We start from the raw sequence: 21,854 nt of genomic DNA, 5'->3' as shown, positions 1-21,854 counted from the left end.
AACTGGTTTGGAAAAGACCTCTGAGATCATCAAGTCCAACCCTTTATCCAACAATGTCGTGGTTACTAGACCATGGCACTAAGTGCCACATCCAGTCTCATTTTAAAAACCTCCAGGGACGATGAATCCGCTACCTCCCTGGGCAGCCCATTCCAATGGCTGATTACTCTCTCTGTAAAAAATGTCTTCCTAATATCCAACCTAAAACTGCCCTGGCAGAGCTTAAGACCATATTTCACTCACTTTTCTTACATAAATAAAACTTTCTTTCTCATATATAAAAATCAATATAGTTGAAAAGAAATGCAGTCGAGCCTTTAAAAAACTTTTCTTTACTTCTGCCATTAAAAGCTAAGTGTTTAATCTTTAATAGTATCACCTATTGTCAAGACTCTAGGAGTGTGCAGAATGTGTGAATGTGCTCTACTTCCTACATTGCAATTTCAGTACGTATTTTGAAATACTAATTGAAGCTATTCTAAACATACAATATTCTGAGCTATTTTTTCTAGTATTTCTGTGGACAATCTTTCTGCCTTGGTTTTAAAAATAAGGAGATGATTGTCATTTCAAGGTGATTTCTGCTGAAGGTGATTTCTTCAGTACCTCAAGTTTTTAATAGGGGGGGAAACTAGCAATATGTCTTCTGATATTTATAGTGGATTCAAAACGCATTTGAATTTATTTTCTAAAAATGTTTTCTTCTCTCTAGAAGATGTGAAGGATGTCCTCTTGATATATGGACAAGAAGCAGAAGAGTGGGTACTGTATTTAAAATTTCTTTTTGGACACATAGTGAGTGAAGGAGGAATCTCACTCTACAATCTAGAGACTTCAACTTTCAAGCACCAGGTAGCTATTCTGTTTACCCTCTTATAAATGTAAACTCCTTATACTCTCGTGTGGACTTCTTAACTGCCTGAATCAAGAGAGATGTTATTTTCTGGAACAAGTTCTAAAACCTCTAGAAAATGTGGTAAATCTGCTTTGTGGGGTGGAGAATTCAATGATTCTTTATGAGACACTGACCTTAGATGGAGGCAGCAGAGAGATTTCCACTGATCAGAAACCTGAGGAATGTATCGCTGTTGTTACTGGAATTATTCAACCAGGTAATACAAAAATGAAAACTTTGTATGATTATTAAAAGAGTTTACTTAATCATTTGAAGGATAAAAATGTGATAATTCAGATTTTCTGGAGAAATTATCTCTCTTCAGCTTAGTTCAACAGTTTTGGTTTGATGATGCGTTTGTCACTGAAGTGTGATGAAATTGTTGTATTCTTAGTCCTGGTTCAGGGAAGCAGCTTGGAAAGTCTAAAAGCTGCCACTTGCAACTGTGAACCTTCCACCACTACTTCATAGTCAGACTGAAGAGCTGACAAACACTTATTTCTCTATTTCCTGAGTCTACAAATCTCAGTCTGTCCAAAACCATGGGTTTATGTGACAGTGTGTGTATCTCCTTAGACAAATCTGACAAAACAAAAAATAATTACTGAGACCCAGTTTCATGGTTGACAAGTTTTCTTGTGTTACACGTAAAAGCTGAAAGAGCAGAAGTTCCCTTCTACTTTTTCCAACCCAGGTAAAAAAACTGTAATGGAAAGACTAAAACTATCCAGTTTTATGTGTTTGCACATCCACAGAAACTAGAAGCATTAATGTAAAAATTAACACTTCTAGAATGTAAAAAGACTCCCTCTCTGAGGGTGAGAGGCACTGAAATGGCAGAGTCTGTGTACATGGTTTAATTTAACCCGAAATTTAACTTTGCCAGGCTGCACAAATGAAACCAGGAAATAGCTTTAGAAAGATGCATGAGCCACTTTGGAAAGGTGTAGTAAGCTGGGCACTGGTTTCAGGTAGAAAGCTGTGTGGTTTCCTTTGAGAGCATATTTACTACTGCTTCTTTGTAGTCTTTAGGTCTCTTACCTTCTCTCAGCTCTCGCTATTTAGTCAAGATTTTGTCTAGTAAGCAGAACATCGTGCTTCTGTCTTTGTTACCTGCAAGGTGCCATTTTATTGGCATGAGAGCTTGTGCTCGAGAAAAAAATCCTGAACTTCAGGATGTGTACTCAGACCTTAACCTAGTTTTGGATGCACATGAACATCTAGAATATTCTTTTGAACACTGGGGTAGAGAGACCCCAGCTGAGTCGGAGTGACCTAGCTGGATGTCCCTGCTGCCCTGTGCTTGAGCAGGTAAGCTTAGGTATACTATAAGGCTTTCAAACCTGCCCAGACTGTGTCTACACACAGTCTGGCTATATCAGATCAGTGTTTTCAAAATAGCATTTCAGATCTCCTCTTCAGTATTTAATAACCTTTTCCTCAGTATATCTTTCAGACTTTAAGTTGTGGGCTCATTAAAGTTGTCCATTTTGGTTTCAGAAGGTACTGTTTGCGATTTGTGACTGTGCCTGATACGTAGCTTCAGATTGAAGCTTCTTGGTAGTTTTTTAGTGGAATGAAAGCAGTGGGTCTATACTCTGTGTGTGTGTATAAGAAGGAACTGGGCTCAGAGACCATCTGTTGACTCATGCACAGGAAATTGCAAACTTCTCTGCAAAGATAAACAGTTTCCTAGAAGACACAGGATGGTTCTTTGCTTAGGTCTATGCACTCACGAAAGTATTTATTACATGTGCCCTTGGAAATTGCTTACAGTGTAATGCCAAGCAACTAGTAGGTGTTCAAATTATCTTTGCTTTGGAGGTGGTCAATATCAGCAACTTCAGAGATTAGTACAGAGCTGAATTAATGAATAGTGTGTGCATCTTTACCAGGGATGCATAGACTGTGGCTAAGATCAGACAAGTTCAATTGACTGAACTAGATCCAGGACTGGGAGTAGTATCGATGCCTGGTGCTTCAGGGCATAAGCACTTCCTTCACAATTATAGCTGAGAACTGCTCTGGCCCTGTTTTTTTCTGTACTGGTGTGCCCTGGCCATCAGCAAGGCCAGCTTGGATCAGTGCTTGAAAGGAGACCTCTGCGCTGCTCTCTGTTGCACAGTGAAAGTACTGTGAGATTTGCTTTCATTTGGCTGTTGATTTAAGTTCTGAGAAATGAAGATGAGCATGGGTTATCATTCTTTACCTTTGCTTAAAGATAATAGTGTCTGTATTTATGATACTCTTCTGTAGAATCCTATTAAGCTCTTAGCCTTTGTGATACTTGTGACAGGGATTTTGACAGATTACGCATCTGGGAAAGAGAATTTTCCCTTATAATAAAAATTATTTGCCAAGGGGTTATTGACTATATGAGGATTATTTTTTCCTTTGGAGTGATTTTTTTTTGGCCTTTCTTCAGGACCATGCACTCACAAGATTTCCCATTAGTCTTCATATGAATCATCATCTTCAATCACTTTTTATTTTCAGTGTTTGTCCCTAGTCCCTTATATTTCTGCCTTTGGAGATAGTGATCAAAACACTTTTGTGTATGTTCTTCATGGTTTCCAGTTCCCTTTTTTTTCCCCTGAACTGTTCATTGGTCTTAACTTGTTCTTCTAAGCATTTGTACCTTCTTGTCTCCTCAGTATTGGCAAGAGCTGTCACTCTACCAGTCTAAAAATTTAGTAATGTGCTTTAATTATAATGTCCCCACCACATGTCTTCCACTGTAACTAAATTCTGTTAATCCATTTGGAAAGCGTGCTGTTGAGGTCCTAGGACTAAGGGATACCAGGGCTCAGGAGTTGCTTGCAGGTAGTTAGAACAACTACTGGAAGATGGATGCTAAATTAGGTTGTTACCTCATGGTTCTGGAGAGTGTTAATAATGGAATAGCTTAGGTGCTAGTAATCACCACCCTTCCACTACAGATTTCTCCACACTCAGGAAAGTTCATAGACAAGGTAATTTTTCAGTTGTCTCTTCTTTCCTGGGTACTCTTCCCTTTGTACTTTCCCTACAGTCTGAGATGGAAAGATCGCAAAATAAGTCTCATGCCCCCCCAATTATTTCACCTACCAGATGGTTTCAGTTTCATCTTCTTGGAGCAGGTAGGGCTTTACCTGTTAAAATTTTGTTCTAGCTCTAAAGTAGTTTATATGCCAAAAATTCGAGGCAAAAGACAATGCTAATTAAAGTGCTGAGTAGCACTAAATAAAATGCAAGGGGTTTTGTATTCAGCAGAGAGCTTGTTTGCCCTGTAATTTGATTCAAACACAAAATCTGAACGGTTTGTCATTCTTGTTTGAACATGTTCTTGGAGGAATAAAGGGAGAACTGAGACATGGAAACTGGCCTTTCTGACATATATTTCCTAAATGGTGACAGAGTTTATTGTATTCATCTTGTGCATGAAGAAGATATTTTTATTGCTGTCAAAAAATTCCTTTGGCAGCACTTGTTCATAAAATATTTCACTATTTGAAAATGCTCCATTGAGATTCAGAGTTGGTTTTGAATTTTGTGTAAGAGCCTGTTGTCCTAAAAGAAGGTAATCTTCAGGGAAAGAGGAGAACAATCAGAAATTTTATTTTTCTATGTTAACATCTAAGATGTCCAGTGTGACTCTAAAATTCTGATTTTTCTTTAACTGCATTCCCTAATGTTGCTGAAAGTAGAATCAAGAGACATATTTTGTTTGCATCTGTCTTTTCCTGTTTCTTTTCACAGCTTCTCCTTGGTCTGCTGAACTGTGGACCTCCTTTTATATTAATTGACATACTTTCAATGTATTCATTTGGTACCCTGGGGTATTAGACAAAACTGGTGGGTTTTATTTAGTCCTGAAACACTTCCAATTCAAATTCAGGCAGCCATGTGTTTAAGCAAGGGATTTGTAGATATAGACAGGTAATTGCATCTGGAGTAGTTAGCTTAGTTCTTTCGATGTCCTGAATTTCTCCTGCAATTATCCTCAGTACTGATGATGCAGAAAGAGAATAGGTCTTATCTAATACAAATAATGTTCTGTGACACTGTTTCTAAAGTGAGTTGACACTTATTAAACTTTTTGGTGGGACTTCTTGGTACAACTCAAGAGTCATAGGTATCTGAGGTGCTTGTTGATTCTTCCTGCCACAGGTATCCCTTAGTCTTCTTGCTGTTTTATTAGGTGTTGCTGTTTACAGCTCAACAAAACAACTCTTTTCACTTTCACTTCCAGGCTTTCCTCTAAGCAGTGGTATCCTTTTTTTCCCTTTTTTTTTCCTTTTTTTTTTTCCAAAATATGAAGAGAATTTACTTCTACAAAATTTGATACTTGACAACTGCTCATCAAACCTACATGTATCTGTTAATTATCTGCTATTGTACTGAAAAGTGATAGGTACGTAAAGTAACATAACCCAACTAGAAAATGCTGTCCACAGTCTTCAACAGCCCAGGAAAAATTCTCGGAACAAATATGTACCTTTTACCTGAGACAGCAATATGCTATTATTTCTGATTGCTTACCTAAAAAATATTCCATGTACCTGCACACACTTTTAAAGACCAAGAAGACTAATGTTAAGAGAACTGCTTTTGCAACTACTAGTTAAGGTATAGATGTGGAGTAATGAGATACCAGCATTGGGTGTTTTTCTCTAATAAATAAATGTAGGGCAAACAGGCTGGGAGTTTAAAATAGGGCTTAACACATGCAAATCTTCAGACCACTTCAAATATGGGACCAGTTTCCATTGTTCTAGTCACAGGAAAAGAAAGAAATCATTATAGTTTTACCATAGCTTTCATGGTATCTGTTTCCTGATTCATTTGTAGTACAGTGGCATCAATTTTATTTGAATTTGGGTATAACACTGAATGCTGAAGTAATGCTTAACATTTTGAATCCACTGCTTTGCTTATTCTCCTGTAAATTCTCTTCATATTGGTACTCAAATACAAGTAACCAATGATGATGGATGTTCTTAGGCTGTCAGCAAGACTTGAGCTGATGAGCTAAACCCCTTAATTTAAGTGGGAACTTTACCATTGGCTTCAATGGCCATCTCACCTGGATTTTGACACTGACTTGGAGTCTATGCGAAAATGAAGCTAAAGTACTAATAAAAACCAAAATTGAAGAAGAAACAAAATCACTAGAACTTTTGGGTTTGTTTGTTTGTGAATACTGAACGCTGTGTGGTTTTGTGTGTGCGTATGCGTGAACTAAAGTTTTGGCTGTAAAGATTTCTCCCATGAACGTGCAAGACTGAGTAAAAGAAGAAAGCAGGTAGGTGATTCTGGCATTGTTCGCTACCAGGGGAGGTTGCAGTAGATGAGCCCACAGGGTTGTGCATCTGTTTAATCCTTCCCCAATGTATTTACATTCAGACACTGTATACCACTGTTGGTGTTTTAAGGCATTGAGGTCATCTGCTTATTACAGAGCACCTCAAATGACAACTAAATTTTTTTATTAAAATAATATGTTTGACTATATCATAAGCAGAAGAGACATTTTGTTCTGCGCTGTGGTATAGCCCTCATTTCCATTTTACCCTGCCAATGAATCTTTGAATTGCTCTGTAGGGACTGCTAAAATTAAAAAAATTAATTCATCTTCCAGAGATTATGTGTTTCTCCATTCCACAGAGAATGATTGTTGGAATGCCAGTGCAGAGATGGGGGTTGGAAAAGGGAATGACTGTCAACAAAATCTAGTAAGTGTCACTAACTTGTTTCATCTGACACGAGATCCTGGCTATTTCACACTGGAAGGGAAACGGGAGGTGGCAACCATAGATAGGATGTTGAGGCTGTCATCCCTTGCTGTATAAACTGTTTGAGTTCTTTGTTATTCCTTCTCTTATTCCTGCAAAATCCAGAGAAGACTTTATTTGTTAGGAGGTTTCTTAGCAGCTCATGTTTCAATCTGTCTAGCTAGTCATGGTAACCCGTACCCTTACATTCTGAAGTATGCGTCATATATGTTATGTTTTTTTCCTCTTATTTTTGACACTAATTGGATGAAAACTGCTTACACCTGGAAAAGTGAGTGCACTGACATCTTGAAGTGAATGTTTTTTAGCAGCATTTAGGACAAACTCCTAAAAGATTTGTTAATAATAAAAGTCAAATGACTAGAGCATAAGCATTACTGCAATGACACGTACTAATTTAATATACTGTGACTTTACTGTTGCTTATTTAGTTCATAATTTTTTTATTTTTAAAATTAATGGATTTGTCATTTTCAGTCTACTCTTTCAAAGTTCAAAATGGACATCATCCAAATTTATGTCTTGCTTATGGCCCAGTCATCAGTCAGTATTTAGTTGAAGTTGTGAGGCTATTTCTAAAGCTGACAAATAATTTAAGATTTCCAGCAAGTGTTTTTGCAGGTAGAACTGTAAAATGGCTGTGTCAATCTGTAGTCTTACCACGTCCTTCATCTAATATATTATTGACTCTCACTGAGTTTTGCTCTGTGGTTACTAATCACAATTACTGAAAAGGTATCATTGGAAGGGGTATAGAGAAGAGCTCTGGAAATGCATCCTTTGTATATTTTTTGGCACGCAAGTGTTGTTATAACAAAATTACTATTTGTAATTTCACCATGATGCATTTCTGTTAAATAAGTCCCAGCTTTTTGGAAATAGGATTAAATAAGAGTTGTTTTGCAGTTCAGGCTAAAGAAATTGTAACACTTATCCCTGAAACAATGAAGTATAACACCTATTTATGTTCATACTAGAAAAATAGAATCAAATCTTGCTCTTGGTCTCTGTGTACTTACTTAAATGGCAGTGGGTCCGGAACTTGGTCCTGAAAATGTTGTTACAGTATCTTACACGGATGAGAGAGTTGGGCTTGTTCAGTCTCGAGAAGAAACAAATGAGAGGGAATCTTTTGAATATCTGTCAATATCTGAAGTGTCAAGAGGATGGAGCCAAACTCTGCTCAGGCTCTAGAAAAAGAGGCAATGGACACAAACTGATGCACGGGAAGTTCCACCTGAACATGAGGAAGAACTCCATTGCTGTGCAAGTGACTGAGCACTGCAACAGATTGCCCAGGGAGGTTGTGGAGTCTCCCTCACTGGAGATATTCAAGAGCTGTCTGGACACAATCCTGTTTAGTGTCCTCTAGGATGACCCTGCTTGAGCAGGGAGGTTGGACCACATGACCCACTGTGGTCCCTTCCAACCTCATCCATTCAGTGATCCTGTATTGGAATTCCCAATAATTGTGTCCTGTGTGTGAGGTTAAGACTGACTCACAAGTGAGTGTAAGGAAATATGTGGTCAATGTTCCTTCTGTTGTAGTGCAACAGGGAGCAGTTATCTGATACCACTGCAGAACTTTGGAGGGAAAAGTAGCCCAAGAAATGAAATTATTGCAGTTTCTGAGATTCAGTCTTTGCAAAGCCGAGAAAGGTAAGATGGCAGCTGCAAATAAGCCAGCATTTGTGCCCTGCAGAAAGTAGGTGAATCTCCAGGTAAGCAGACAGGATTTGACTTTGGATGAATTGTGAAAAAGTGTTTCCAGGAACTCTCTTTTCTCTGCTTCTTCCTAGACGGAAGGAAGTGTGTGTAGTGCTAAATTGTCTGAAAGATACAAAACAGAAGCATCAGGAAAAACTATAAACCAAGAAAGGGGTTTTGCTAGACCTTATAAATTCACAAAAGAATGGCACTATATGTGAGGTCTTAAGTGGAGAGCGGCATGCTGAAAGCTGCAGTTTGTTTTGTATATAAAGGCATTGTACAAAAGAAATGATGAGCTGAGAGAAGATGCAATTTAAGCTTGAACTGGAGTGAAAGTTGAACAGAAGTATAAATCTAAATGAGTAATCTAAAGCAATAAGGGTGGAAAGAGCAGTGAGTAGATGACAGGACATTAAAAAAATCACAACCCCCTCCCCCTCATATCCATTAAGGCAGAGATAGAAGGGGAATGAGCAGGCGCTAACAATCAATAAGAAGTGATTGACTAAAGTGAATTGTGCAAGGCCTTGAGGGAAAAGGTCAGACAGTACATTGGAAAATGGAAAAACAACATGATCACTGAGATCCTTTGGGGAAATATGAGCTACAAGAAGATGCGAAAACTATCGATTTGCTATTGAGTGAGGGAAAAGATCCAGTTGTGGAATGCTAATGACCATGATATGCATGTATGAGGACTCAGTCCTGTAGGTGATAACTGAACAAGCCAGCTCTTTAGCCAGTCACAGCTGTTGTTATGTGTTTACTTTATGTCTGGTTTTTATAGAAGAAAAGAAGACTTGATTTTAATGCTAGGGAGCTGTATTTTGAGAAATTCCCGTGTGGTTCCTCAGGAAATTTTCTGTTCCTCAAATAGTCATTATTTTTAATTTGTACTAAGGTAGAAAAGGGAAGCAATTGTACTAGGATCTGGGTATACAGCCTTGTAACCGCACAGATAAAATATGAATGCATTATTGTGGAATTGGTATTCATAATTTTACCTGCAAAATAGAGCTAACCTCAGATTTAGGTACCCATTAGGTGATATGCAGCTTCAGGAAAAGCTCTTCCCTTTCTGTGAAACAGCTTTGTCTTTTTTAACATTTGCCATTAAAGCTTGTATCCTAGCACTAATTAACTGAAGCAATTAGGGGTGGGCAAGTGGAGCACAAAAGGTGATTTAAAAGGGTAATAGCTGTATGCCTATTAAGTTTAACAGCAGACATCTTTTGGTCCTGCTCAGAGATCTCATAAAACTGAGATGTATGTGTATACTGTGTTATCTGTAGCCTTTACCAAACAAAACTGGAGAAAGGCCAGCATTTTTTAGCAGAATAGATGGCATCCCTTCTGCAGATAAAGAGCCATGAGAATACCTATTCTTTTCCTGTAATGCTGTCTAAAATCCTGTTTTAATAAAATATGTCCATTCTGTTGGATTAAAGGACATTGTCTTAAAAGATAAAGACCTCAGATTACTTTCTAACAAGGGGAAAATAAACGGGTTAGAAAGCAAGCATAGTTTTCAGATGTGTATAAAAATATCACTCTTAATTGTGTTCCTGAGAATGCAGCGTATCCTTTAGCCCACTTTAAGGGTCAATAGATTTTAGCTATTTCAAACTAAAGGTGGGAGTAAATTGCAAAGCAGCCTGTCCCCTAGTGAGTCAGTCTTGCTGACAACTCACTTTTTTTTTTCCTTCTTTAATACCAAATGTGTCTGGTGTGAGTTTTTCTGCTGACAGCAACTGTGGCAGCATGGCACAGGGAGATCTCTTAGATGGACAAATCCCATGTAATTTAGAGATGTACAGATCAGGAACAGCATCATAAATTTAATCCAGGCATTGATAAGTGCCCTCTGCAGGTGTTAAAGCTCTGCTGCCATGCTCCGACTAAGATACACTATTTGGTAAATGCCCTGCTACAGTCCAAGCTAGCTTCTCTTACCAATTGATTTAAGGGATGCTATAAGGTGGAGTATAGTCTTATGTCAGTACATGTTTTGATATTATTAAGGATTATGTATCCTGTACTTTGAGTAGTGGGAAGGCTGAGAATGCCAGCTACCAGTGTCTCTCCCGTCTCCCAGTGCTGTTGTTAAGGGACTTGAAGTTATGTTAAACTTCATGACCTTCCAGCCATGTCATTTTTTGACCTTTGATGACTCTAAAGAATATTCTTCATCAAGAGAATGTCTTCAGAAGTGACCAAGAGAGGAAAGTTTGGCTGCTCATTCCTTGAGGAATTTTCTCGTTCCTTGGGGGTTATACCTGTAAAAACTTAAACCTTATTCAGCTTGAAATCTGAGCTCATACCTCCCTGAGGTACAGCTTGACTCTCAGACATTCCTCTCTAGCCGCGTTCTTTTATATGTATGTATTTCAAAATGTAGCCATGTACCACTTCTGTGTCTAGGCACAGTGTGCAGTTTGAGCCAGACCAGTTAGAAGAGACTTGAATTGTAGTTTAGATGTAATAGAGCCACTAGGCAGCTGCAGCTAGCCCCTTTGGAATAATAAGGAAGTTCCAGGCCTGTTTTATCAGGCTAACTAGTTTTGGAGATCTGCTTAGAACTCTGAATGCCTGTACTGTTGGTCCTTTTGTCTTCATTGGTACTTTGAGTCAGCAGCAGGAGGACAGCCTGTCTAAGTTGCAGCAGCACGTCTCAGATTTTGGGCAGTGTTCAGTGCTGTATAACCCTTCACTGAAACAGAGGTGAGATACGTGTGTGCTGATACCACAGAGAAATGGAACAAAGATGCCAAAGTGTTTTTACTGTGGTAGAACTCCAGTAATTCTGAAGTGAATTGAAGGGCTCTTTAATAAAACATTAGGCTTTAATAACTGAAAACTGCTGGTGCATACAGATGGTCAGACTTCAGTTTGCTTCTCCCTGGAGAAGTATGCAGAATGTAGAAACTGGAAATAACAGACTTGGGTTCCATCAACAGTTCTGCTCAGCACTGAGATGACCTCAGGCAGGTAGTAATTGTTTCTAAACGAATCTGTGTGCCTAATAGTTAGAAACTCTTTGGGACAATCCTGCTATGTGTCTAAAGCACATCAGAGTAGTCATGTTCCTAGTACTGCTGCTGAAGCTGAAAGTCATGGATTTGACTGCAGTAAAATAACATGAATTGATATACAGTAAAAGATAAAATTAGTCCCCAAAAGCCTCTAAATATATGTATTGTAGCCAAAGCACTAAGTCAAATCTTCCTTCCAAACCACAGACCAGCGAGAAACTAGTTAATTGTTATAGTTTTAGATTGCCTCTGAATATACAGTTACAGTCATGTGAAAGCATATGTAAAGACATGCCTACAGTTCCATCCAAGTTATTTCCTTAAGGTTATTGATAAACTCATGGTAAATAGTGTTTTGCAGATTTGGGGATTATTTGAAGGCAGGATCTTTTGCTTTTGCTATCAGATCCAATAAGGCTACACATAGTAAGACTTCTGTATTCTCTTTAGATGCTTTCGTGATGACTCCATTAGGCTACAGTTATGTCAGAGGGATAAATTATTGTGTACAAAAACATACATGATAATAAAAGAACAGGTGGGCATGTACCATCACAGCAAATCTGTCTTTGCCTACATATGTATAGTAATTCATAAAAGAACAGATGTGGGGGGTTTCAGGGATTGCTGTTATGAGAGAGAAATAGATGTGAATGAAAGTTGCAGCACCATTGGTTGCTAAGATGACATAAACACCAACTCCAAATATTCAGAAAAGGAAAAACTGTTTTTCATAGCTTTTAAAGGAAGTGTCAATTTGATGCTTATTCGCAAGAAAAATTATACACCATAAATAAAGTAATAGAAGTATTTTGAAGACATGGGCAAAATAGGCCAGCTTACAGAAAGATACTGTTTTTGACAGAAGAACTCAACCATGCAGAAGAAACGGGGACTGAGAATGCTTTTGAGAAAAACAAAGATAGCTGTCAGTGTATTTGCAAGAGATAGATGGTTCAGCATAGAGAGAAGCATTATTTAAAGCTTATTCAGTAATGAATATATTTATCTTGATCTGGAATTTATATGTGATAGAAAAAGAAGGAAATTAAGACTTAAATCAGATATTTATATGTTTGAGTATATGTTAATAATTTTATGTGATTTTGGAAGCCTTTCCATTCCTAAGCCTTCTCTCGCCATCGGTAAAAGAAAACTTCAGCAGAGCAGAAAAGGGGATTTGCTTTCAAATCATGTCTTACAAAGTGCTTGTGGTAAAAATTAGTAAATCTCATGTTCATGTGAGGAAAACAGGCCCATTGAATGAAGCCCAGTGTGGTGGATGTTTTCTGCCTCCCTGTTTCTCACAGTGTTTTTCAGGTAATTTATACAGCAATTTATGCAGTTAGAGACTCCCTTTCAATCCCACTCTGCTGCATTCTCTGTTGAGTTCATACAGCATTTACAAATACCCACACTTCAAGTGAATTCTTTCATAAGTGTCTGTGGTAAACATGGTGGATTGCAGGAAGAATATGATATACATACATCTTTTTTCCTGATTTTTTCCACATTACAGAAGGTTACTTTGTATCTTCTGTATGGCTCTGCTTTAATCTGTATTTCCTCAGGGCACTGTCACCTGTGTTTGACTTCAGGCTTTTGAATTGCAAGGAGGTCACATGCATGAGAACCTTTTCAGTCTACCTCACAGAACCCAGTGGGACCGCCTCTGCTTTTACCTGATGTTGTGCTGGAGAGTGAGCCTACCATATAAGATGGGATGACTCCTGGACTTAAATGATCTACTGTAATCCTCTTTATTTTAATCTTTGACACTGGAACACCCTATCTTCTCTTTCGTGTGGCAAGTTGGCCACATGCGCTAATTTACCATTCCATTTCTTGTCATCTGCCTAAACTAATTTGCCCATGTTTCTCATCCTCTTGTATGATGTGTGATTTAGGGCTAATTGGGGACCTCTTCTGTAACACAGTTTCAGTTCTCCAGCTAGCATTGCTTTAGCAAGTCTTGAGGAAGAACTGAAATTTGTGAAGCTATCAGGCATTTTGCTTTTGTAAAACCAGCTTAATTTTGACTGAGAGATTCATTCCATGGGTAGCCTTAGAAAACACATAAATCTTTCATAAGTTTGTTTTCTGCTATTTTTAATGCCCTAAATCTGTCACATACATTGTTGACTCAAAACATGTAGCAAGTACCAAGTAAACAAAGACAGAGAATACTTACGATTCTCATGTAGGCTGCAATAAGGATAGCTAAAGAGTGTATTTGAAGTGTTAGAATTTGGGGGGGCAGGGGAAGATTGGACTTGGCAGGAAAGTTGCTTAGAAGGCATGGTGAAGCATTACTTGTTGAATACACAGGAGACTAGAGAGGCTTTATTAAAATTTCTCAGTTTATGTAAAGGAATGCAATTTCGAAGTCATGTAATGAATTTAGTTTAAAATGTTAAATTGAAAGCAATAATGTGTTCCAAAGGGTTTTGTGTAAAAGATACCAAGTTGGTGTATTAAAGTTATGTGAATTAGGAGAGAATATTGTAGTGAAATTGAAAACATCAGCATTGTCCCCAATTAAGTGAATAGCTGTTACAGTAAACGTGTGTAATATTACTGTTTAAAATTAACTTAAATTTAAGATCAGTCCTTTCAGTGTGACTATAAGCAGTAGATATTTGTCAAAGTAAGCCAACAAAAGTAACCTGATGGAAATGAAGCATTACCCTCTATAATAGATAATAATTCCCAGTAGTACTGCCCTGATTACTCGAGGGAAGATTATCATAGATTTTTCCTTTCTTTTTAGCTTCTAACTCTTAGTGTTGTCTAAGCATCATTAGATATAGTTAATAATTTCTTATACTTTGATCCTACAAGAAAGGGTCTGGTTTCATTCATCCAGTATTTTAATAATTACTGCTACATTTTAAAAACCTCCCAGATAGGTCACCATTATATAAAACATTAAAAGAACACATTCACCAAGCAACAAATACCCTTTAATAAATCTTCTCTCTTAGATATTCCAGCATGATAATGATGTTCCTTTTTTGTTTCTTTTAAGCTAATCTTCACCCTCAGTTGTAAATTCTTGTTAAATGACCATTTTTATTAAAGCCTCCGCAATTGATGGAGCTCCCTAGCCATTGCTTTCAGGTTCAAAACAAGAATGTAAAGAGGATTCATAGTGAAAATGTCCAGAATTTAAGTGTTCAAAAGACCGATACCATCTTCTGCCCACATGAAACAAATGTTGTCTAAAGTGCTCCATTTGTGTTACTACAATTTTATTAATGTGGTATTAATACCTTTACGAGCTACATTGTTTCACTTAACGCTAACAAGCCAGGCCTTGCATAATCTCTGGTGTATTCCTTGTTCAGCATTGATACACGACATTTCATATGGTTGCTTATGTTCCACATTTTAGGACAGATAGCATGCAACTGCTGGTAGGAACTTGAGTGCTGGAGATGGTGGCTCTGAAGTTTGGTTACTAAATATACAGTAGTGATAATATAGATCGCTGTGGTTCTTGGACTGTTGTACATAGTTCATTGTTTGTCAGGTGGACCGGACATTTAGTGAAAGAGGTCTTGCTTGATGGTTTTTAGCTAATAAATTACTAACCACTTTCAGAGCCAGCAGGGGAATCCCTAATTCTCTTAAATATCCAAGGCTTTGATGTAAAAGCCAAATTTTTCATAATTTGTCTATTATTGGTATAGCTGTGCTATCCCAATACCGACTGAGTTGAAGTTCTGATACTGTATTTAGATATCACAAGGCATAATAAAAATATTAAAATGCAATTAATAGGGGACGAAAATGTTATCCTAATTTAAACCAATTTATTAGCGCTAGCATTAATGTTCTCAGTAGATAAATTATTGGCATTAAAAGGTAAAAGTGACTACTTTATCATCTTTGATAACTAGAGTGCAGACTGTACAAATAAAGTTGTCATGAACTTCACATAGATTAAAATGCATCTGCATGATCCTTAAAGAACGATCACTGACAGACGGCTGACATCTGAGAATCCAGTGTCTACCAGATTTGTTATTCATTCCTTTCATTTTGTCAATCTAATAATGAAAGGTTTCTTGTCTTTGTGAGACTCCTTTACCTAAAGTGGCTAAAAAAAAATTTCAGAAGCAGCGTGCACCTCATATGAGTTATCTTCTGAAGTGAATTCTGTGTGCTTAAGTGTAAGGTTTATGAGTGACTTAAAATGTGAACACGTAATATTCCCAAAGTATATGCTCTGGGTATACAGTATTATAGAATCATAGGGTGGTTTGTGTTGGAAAGGACCATCTAGTTTCAAACCCCCGGCTTGAAACTCCTTCCACTAGACCAGGTTGCTCAGAGCCCCATCCAACCTGGCCTCAAACATTCCCAGGGATGAGGCATCCACAGCTTCTCTGGGCAACCTATACAAGTGTCTCAGAACTCTCACAGTAAGGCATTTCTTCCTAGTATCTAATCTAAACCCACCCTCTTTGAGTCTGAAGCCATTCCCTCCTGTCCTATCTCTATATGTCCTTGTAAAAGGTCCCTCTCCATCTTTCTAGTAGACCCTGTAAGGCTGCTGTAAAATATCCCACCTGTTTTCCTCAGCGAGGGTTCAGGACTTCCTTTTTCTGAAGGGCGGTGCTAAATAAAGTCTCATCTTCACAGTGATAATCAGAGAAATTAATGTGCTTATATTTTGAGCTGGATTATTAAACTGCATTGAACTGTGTGTGGGCTCTCATTTGGAATCAAAATAGCCTTTGTTCAGTGTAGCCTATTTAACTTTTAAACTAAATCAAAGCAAATGGAATTAATGCTACTTCCATAAAGTATGTCTACACATAGGTTCAGTGTAATTTTACCAATCTACACTGAATTCACAGCTTAAATTCAGAATTTTTTTGCCTTAAAGGCATGAGAGTGTAAGCAGGAGTAGGCTGGGCAGATTTTACTAGCTAGTGGTGATCACCAAACCCACCTACCTTAGATGTTCAAAGAAATTTTAGCTTCCTTGAGGAAACATGGAAAAATTACTCTCTTTTCTTTTCTATTATTATTTTTTCCCCTTTTTTTCTGAGATCTCTCTAACAATCAAAGCACATTTTTGGAAAAAAAATGTCTACATCACACATAGCATGCCCTGGAATAATTCACTCAGCAGGTACATTTACTATAGTAGTAGTTTATTAAAATCCAAGCAAGGTAGGATTGGTAAGGAAAGAGAACATTCTGTATCAGATCAACTGGTGCATATGGGGAAAATAAGGGCAATCAAGTGAGAAAAGTAATCGTAAATTTCCAGTACTGACACTGGCTAGAAAGGTTTCTGTGCCACTTAGGAGCACTGTGTGGTTTGTGTACCTCAGTCACTTGGGCGCTTTTGCAAAAAACTCAAAATGGCTGTGGTACTGTTTGAGCAAAGCCAAATTACTACTGTTCTGTATTCTGCCCATCACTAATTAATTGTAATATTCTACATCCATTTAAGAGGAAAAGATGTGCCTGAAAATTTCTTTGTATCCTTGAGTGTAATTGACTGTGAGTGTTTCATAATTTACAGTAATACAAGATACTGTGGGTGTCTCTCAGGATATTTTCTCATCAGCCAGTCAAGGTTTTAACTCTGAGTTGCATGCAATGATATCAATAATCTAACTAGGTGACTGCAGTATACTGAGTAATCTTGCATGATGAAGAGCTACTGCAGTCCTTTGAGATGGGTGGCGAGAGTGTTTCATACAGGGTAATAGAGTGTCTGGAAAGGAGTAGTAATGATATAGCTGAAAAGTAGCGGGTTTGAAGAATACCTTTGCTAAAACACAGGCTTAGTCAGAGCTCTGCAGATGCAGTCATCAGTTCTATTTCATCATTAAAATTCTGTGATACGGTAAAGGATTCACAGTGGCTCTTTAGCCTTTTCTGGTACAGCAAAACAGAAAAGAACCTACTTGCAAGCTACTTGTATGACTGGTATAGCATTCCAAACCCAGATTATCCAATTAAAAAAAGTATGCCTTCCATCCATCATTTTGTCCATTAACGCAGGCAAAGACTCTGGAGGAAATCTGTGCCTACTCTCATAATTACCTGGTCACAGGTATTACTGCCCTCATGTTAACCCTTCCTGCAGATAGGTGGGTAGATGTTGTAAACATATAGCATGTGTTTGTTTTCATATGGGAAAAGGAAGAGTGGTAAAAGTCTCATTTTATCCTAATGTATGAGAATCTGTTTTTCTGAGACTACAAAACTGGCTGATCTCTGTGACCTGGTTGGTCACAATGATTTTGATCTAAAGGCTGTGTCCCTTTTGGTTTTAGTAAGACAAACATATGAGCAGAGCCTGTTCATATAAATAAAGGCTGCAGGATCAGAACTTCAGAGGCAAGCTCTTTGTCAAAGGGGGACACCTCATCACACTTATATTAAAGGAATTTTTCCAGGCTTTCATGCGGTGCCCTTAATGTGACTTCAAATGCCATATGAGTAATTAATTGGAAAACACATCACTGCTGTGTTTTGTTGATTTTGGATTATTAACAATGTTCTCATTCCACATTATTTATTTCAGATCACCAGACAAGCTCTGATATTAATTTGTCAAATGTCAGGGCAGCATCAGAAACAACAGACTTCAGTTCTAAAAATGAGGTACTTTCTAAAAGTTTGGAAACTAAGGAGCAGTTGATATTGGTGCTTCCAAGAAGAGTATCATGTGAGGTAAGATTTTTAGATGCTGAAATTTTTGGGATAACGGTCAACATTCGTCTCCTCTTCCTTCTGCAATCGCATTCACACTATATCTGCTATTTGTTTTCAAAATTGTAAAGGGGCCAAAATGAGAGTGCATTGAGACTACAGTGGGATTTATTTTGCCTTTGTGTCACATCCGCACTGCAGTCAAAAGATTTGCAAATAAAATAGTTTGGAGATAGCCTCTGAGGTATTTTAGCTCTATTAGATTTATTTGGCAGCTTGAGTAGAAGTATTACTGTCATGAGGGCCTTATAGTTTAGAGGGAGTACGTAGTCAGGCACTTCTTGAGAGATATGCAGTATCTCTTGGTAAGAATCCATGATGGGTGTATGGGTATGTGCATATGTGCCCATACCATGAATTACACGAGTGCTTGTGTGAGCATGTACCTAGTGTGACTTTAAATTAAATCAGAAATATTTATATATATGTATCTGCATGCATAAATGTTCATATGTGTTTTTAATCAGTTGCTGTGAGAAATATGTGACAGTGTAAACAGAGGAAGTACAAAATCCAGCACTGCATTCCTTTATATAAATGAGTGGCCGTGGTCAGATATGGAGGTTGCAGTGTACATGGAATGTCACTCATTTTGCTTGCTATCTGTTTTTTAACAATGACTTACATTATTTCATTGTTGAGATCAGTACAGTTCTAAGGGAGTAACTTTCCCCCTGGTTCAGGAGGTAGTAGAGGGGTGTTGTCTCACGTCATCTGCTGCCTCTATCTTACTTTACTGTCTGCTCACTGTAAGAGTTTAAGTAACTCTAAGGTTCTTATTAGGATGGATATCATTTTTCTAGACTATAGAGTGGCCTTAGAAAATGTAACAATTCACCTACATATGCATTTAAAATACTGTTTCAAAATATTGTTAGATAAGCTGAATTTAAAATCCTACATTAATTGTGTCATTTATGTCAGTAAAATACTAAAGGTATTTTTTAGTTAATTATTATCTATTACTTAGAGATAACATCATGTTTTGGTAGTATGATTTTTTTGCATGAAGGTGTTGGTAAAGGAAAGTTCTTTCAATACACTTTCAATATAATTTTAAGTTTTCAGTATAATTTTCTGAAGGACTAATGGGAACACATTTTAATTTTATAGAACCCTGGTGAAATATTCATTCTGTTGAAAGATGAAATAGATGATGAAACTCTAGAAATTGAATTCATATCAGATAATCAACGAATGAGAACACAGACAGCCTCTTGGAATAAGAAGGTCAAGTATGTAAAAGCCCTAGGTAAGAAAAAGGAGGAAATACATACATATAAGCTACAATTTTCCACGGTGGCTTCTTGGAGCTAGGTTTAGGTAATTCTATGACCTGATGACTTCTGTGACTCAATACTGGTGAGGCCACACCTCGAGTCCTGTGTCCAGTTCTGGACCCCTCACTGCAAGAAAGACATTGAGATGCTGGAGTGAGTCCAGAGAAGGGCAACAGAACTGGTGAAGGGTCTAGACAGTAAATCACATGAGAAGCTGAAAGATCTGGGGTTGTTAAGCCTGGAGAAAAGGAGGCTCAGGGGAGACCTTATTGCTCTCTACAAATACCTGAAATGAGGTTGGTATCCAGGTGGGGGTTGGCCTCTTCTCCCAGGTAGCCAGTGACAGGACAAGAAGACCTAGCCTCAAGCTGTGCCAGGGGAGGTTTAGGTTGGACATTAGGAGGAATTTCTTCACAGAAAGTGTGATTAGACATTGGAATGGACTGACCAGAGGGGTGGTGGAGTCACCATCCCTGAAAATGTTCAGGGAATGACTGGACGTGGCAAGTCTAGTTGACAAGGTGGTGTTCAGTCAAAGATTGGGCTCAATTATCTTAAAGATCTTTTCCAACCTAAATGATTCTGTGATTTTCATCCTGAGCACTGTCCTGGGATGATGGTCACACATGGCCTGAAAGGTCTTTATCACAGTGATAAAGATGCTTCCAAAATTGCTTTGTGAGAACACTGTTGATCACAAGAAGGTTTCTCTAGTGGATGAATAATAAAATATGAACAGTAAATGAAATATGAAAAAATTTGCAGAGAGCTGTAGCCCAAGTTTAATTTTTATATCATTTGTCCTTAATGATAAATTCATTATTAAATTAATGTCCTTTAAAAGTCTGGAAGAGTTGGAAATTTGGAATTATCCTTTTTTGGTCCAGCTGATCTGATGTTCATAAAAATGTTCTTTTGTTGTGTTTGGTTTGGGGTTTTTTTAAAAACATTTGGTCAGTTTCCATTTAAGTGATTTAACATGCTGTTCTATTAGATTAGTTACTCTGGCCCTATTACTCTTCTCCGTTTTCAGGGTTGTCCCTTTTATTGCTGTTTTGTGGGCAGAGTTAGTATTTTAAGAAAACTGTGTTAGTATGGTCCAGCAGAATGTCTGGCACAATGAATACTAATGAATTGGGAAATGTGCTCATAAAGTAGGCTTTTGCTGCCTGCACAAAGCAAGTCATACTTAAGTAACAGACTATGAATGCCTCTTTCCTTTTGCTTTTACGAGGTAAACAACTGGAATGGAATTAATTAATTATACTGCAATTTCTTTAGCCTAGCTCAAATGCAATCTTGAGAACCTTGACTGCAATTAAGAAAAATTTTTCAAAAAATGAATAGCAATTACACTATTTGTGATAAATGAACTTTTCCTTAATATGTAGGCATAAGGGAGCTGATTATAGGTCATCAGACTATAAAGGGAAATTTTAAGCATTCTGTTTTCATCTCCTTTCTAATGTGAAGCAGTAGAACAGCTTTGCTTTATACATATTTACAAATATGTATTTTCTTTTGTTAGACTGAAAGACCTGAATAAAAAATGGACTACACTGAATCACCTGTTAAATGCAAATCCAGTTCATCAACTCTGTGCTTTTTCTGTGATATCTTCCTGTTATTTTACTCATTCCCTGAGATGTCTGGTCTGGGACTGTAAAATATCTTCAGCTACTGTTCTGATTTTTGTTTTGTAAGATTTCCTGCTGACCCTGTATATGTAAATGTCTATTGTGGGGGAGTCATTAAGACCACAGCACACATTGAGTACTACACTGCACTAGAGGAGATTGAGCCCATTTTAAAGAAAGCGGTTGACCCAATAGCTTTCACTTGTCAGGTAAGTTGACTTCTCAGTTTTTAATTAAAGAAAAATAGAATGTAAGCTTATATGAACTAAGAGATAATATGCAATCTTTCGATTACACAGTAATTAGTAATGGCTCAACAATAGGCTCAGGATTAAGAGGCCTGTCTCTGAGATGTCTATTTGTAAGCAAGTCAGGCAAGAGAAAACAAATTTTCTCTTTTCTTGTTTTTGCTTAGAGAGTGATATAAACATCCTTTGTACTATGTATATACCCAGTGTACAACATGCTGCATTACAAAGGATGAAAATAAGAACAAATATTAGTGAAGTCCCTCTCCACTTCAAGTATTATTTTTCACATGTTCTAAAACCAGTAGAAGCAAGTAATCTTAAACTATATTGTATTTGGAGGGTTATTATTCATTCACCAGCAAATGGTGTTTTTCTGGCGTAGCTTGTATGGGAGGTAGTAGATTGCTGTTCATATAGAGTCCATTTACAGCTGCTCTGTTATCATTCACGTGATTTGCTTGCCGGTTGCCATGCAGATTCTTTGCATGTATTTAGAAAAAAATCAGGTTTTGAGCTGGGTTTCAAATCAGCACA

The 21,854-nt window shown here is 37.6% G+C and overlaps 1 protein-coding gene across 1 annotated transcript in view; it reads left to right on the top strand.

The window, feature by feature from the left end:
- The first annotated feature begins 639 nt into the window (after positions 1–639).
- BANK1 (B cell scaffold protein with ankyrin repeats 1) overlaps positions 640–21,854 on the top strand; it is a 112,448-nt gene continuing 91,233 nt past the window's right edge. The window contains 6 exon segments of the mRNA XM_027635789.1: positions 640–855; positions 857–1,112; positions 17,965–18,113; positions 19,266–19,404; positions 20,824–20,899; positions 21,137–21,278. Of these exon segments, the coding sequence (XP_027491590.1) occupies positions 640–855; positions 857–1,112; positions 17,965–18,113; positions 19,266–19,404; positions 20,824–20,899; positions 21,137–21,278 (978 nt within the window).

Source organism: Corapipo altera, unplaced genomic scaffold (assembly GCF_003945725.1).
Source record: "Corapipo altera isolate COAL_440 unplaced genomic scaffold, ASM394572v1 22b, whole genome shotgun sequence".
NCBI lineage: Eukaryota > Metazoa > Chordata > Aves > Passeriformes > Pipridae > Corapipo > Corapipo altera.
This window is presented reverse-complemented; position numbering and strand designations above follow the sequence as displayed.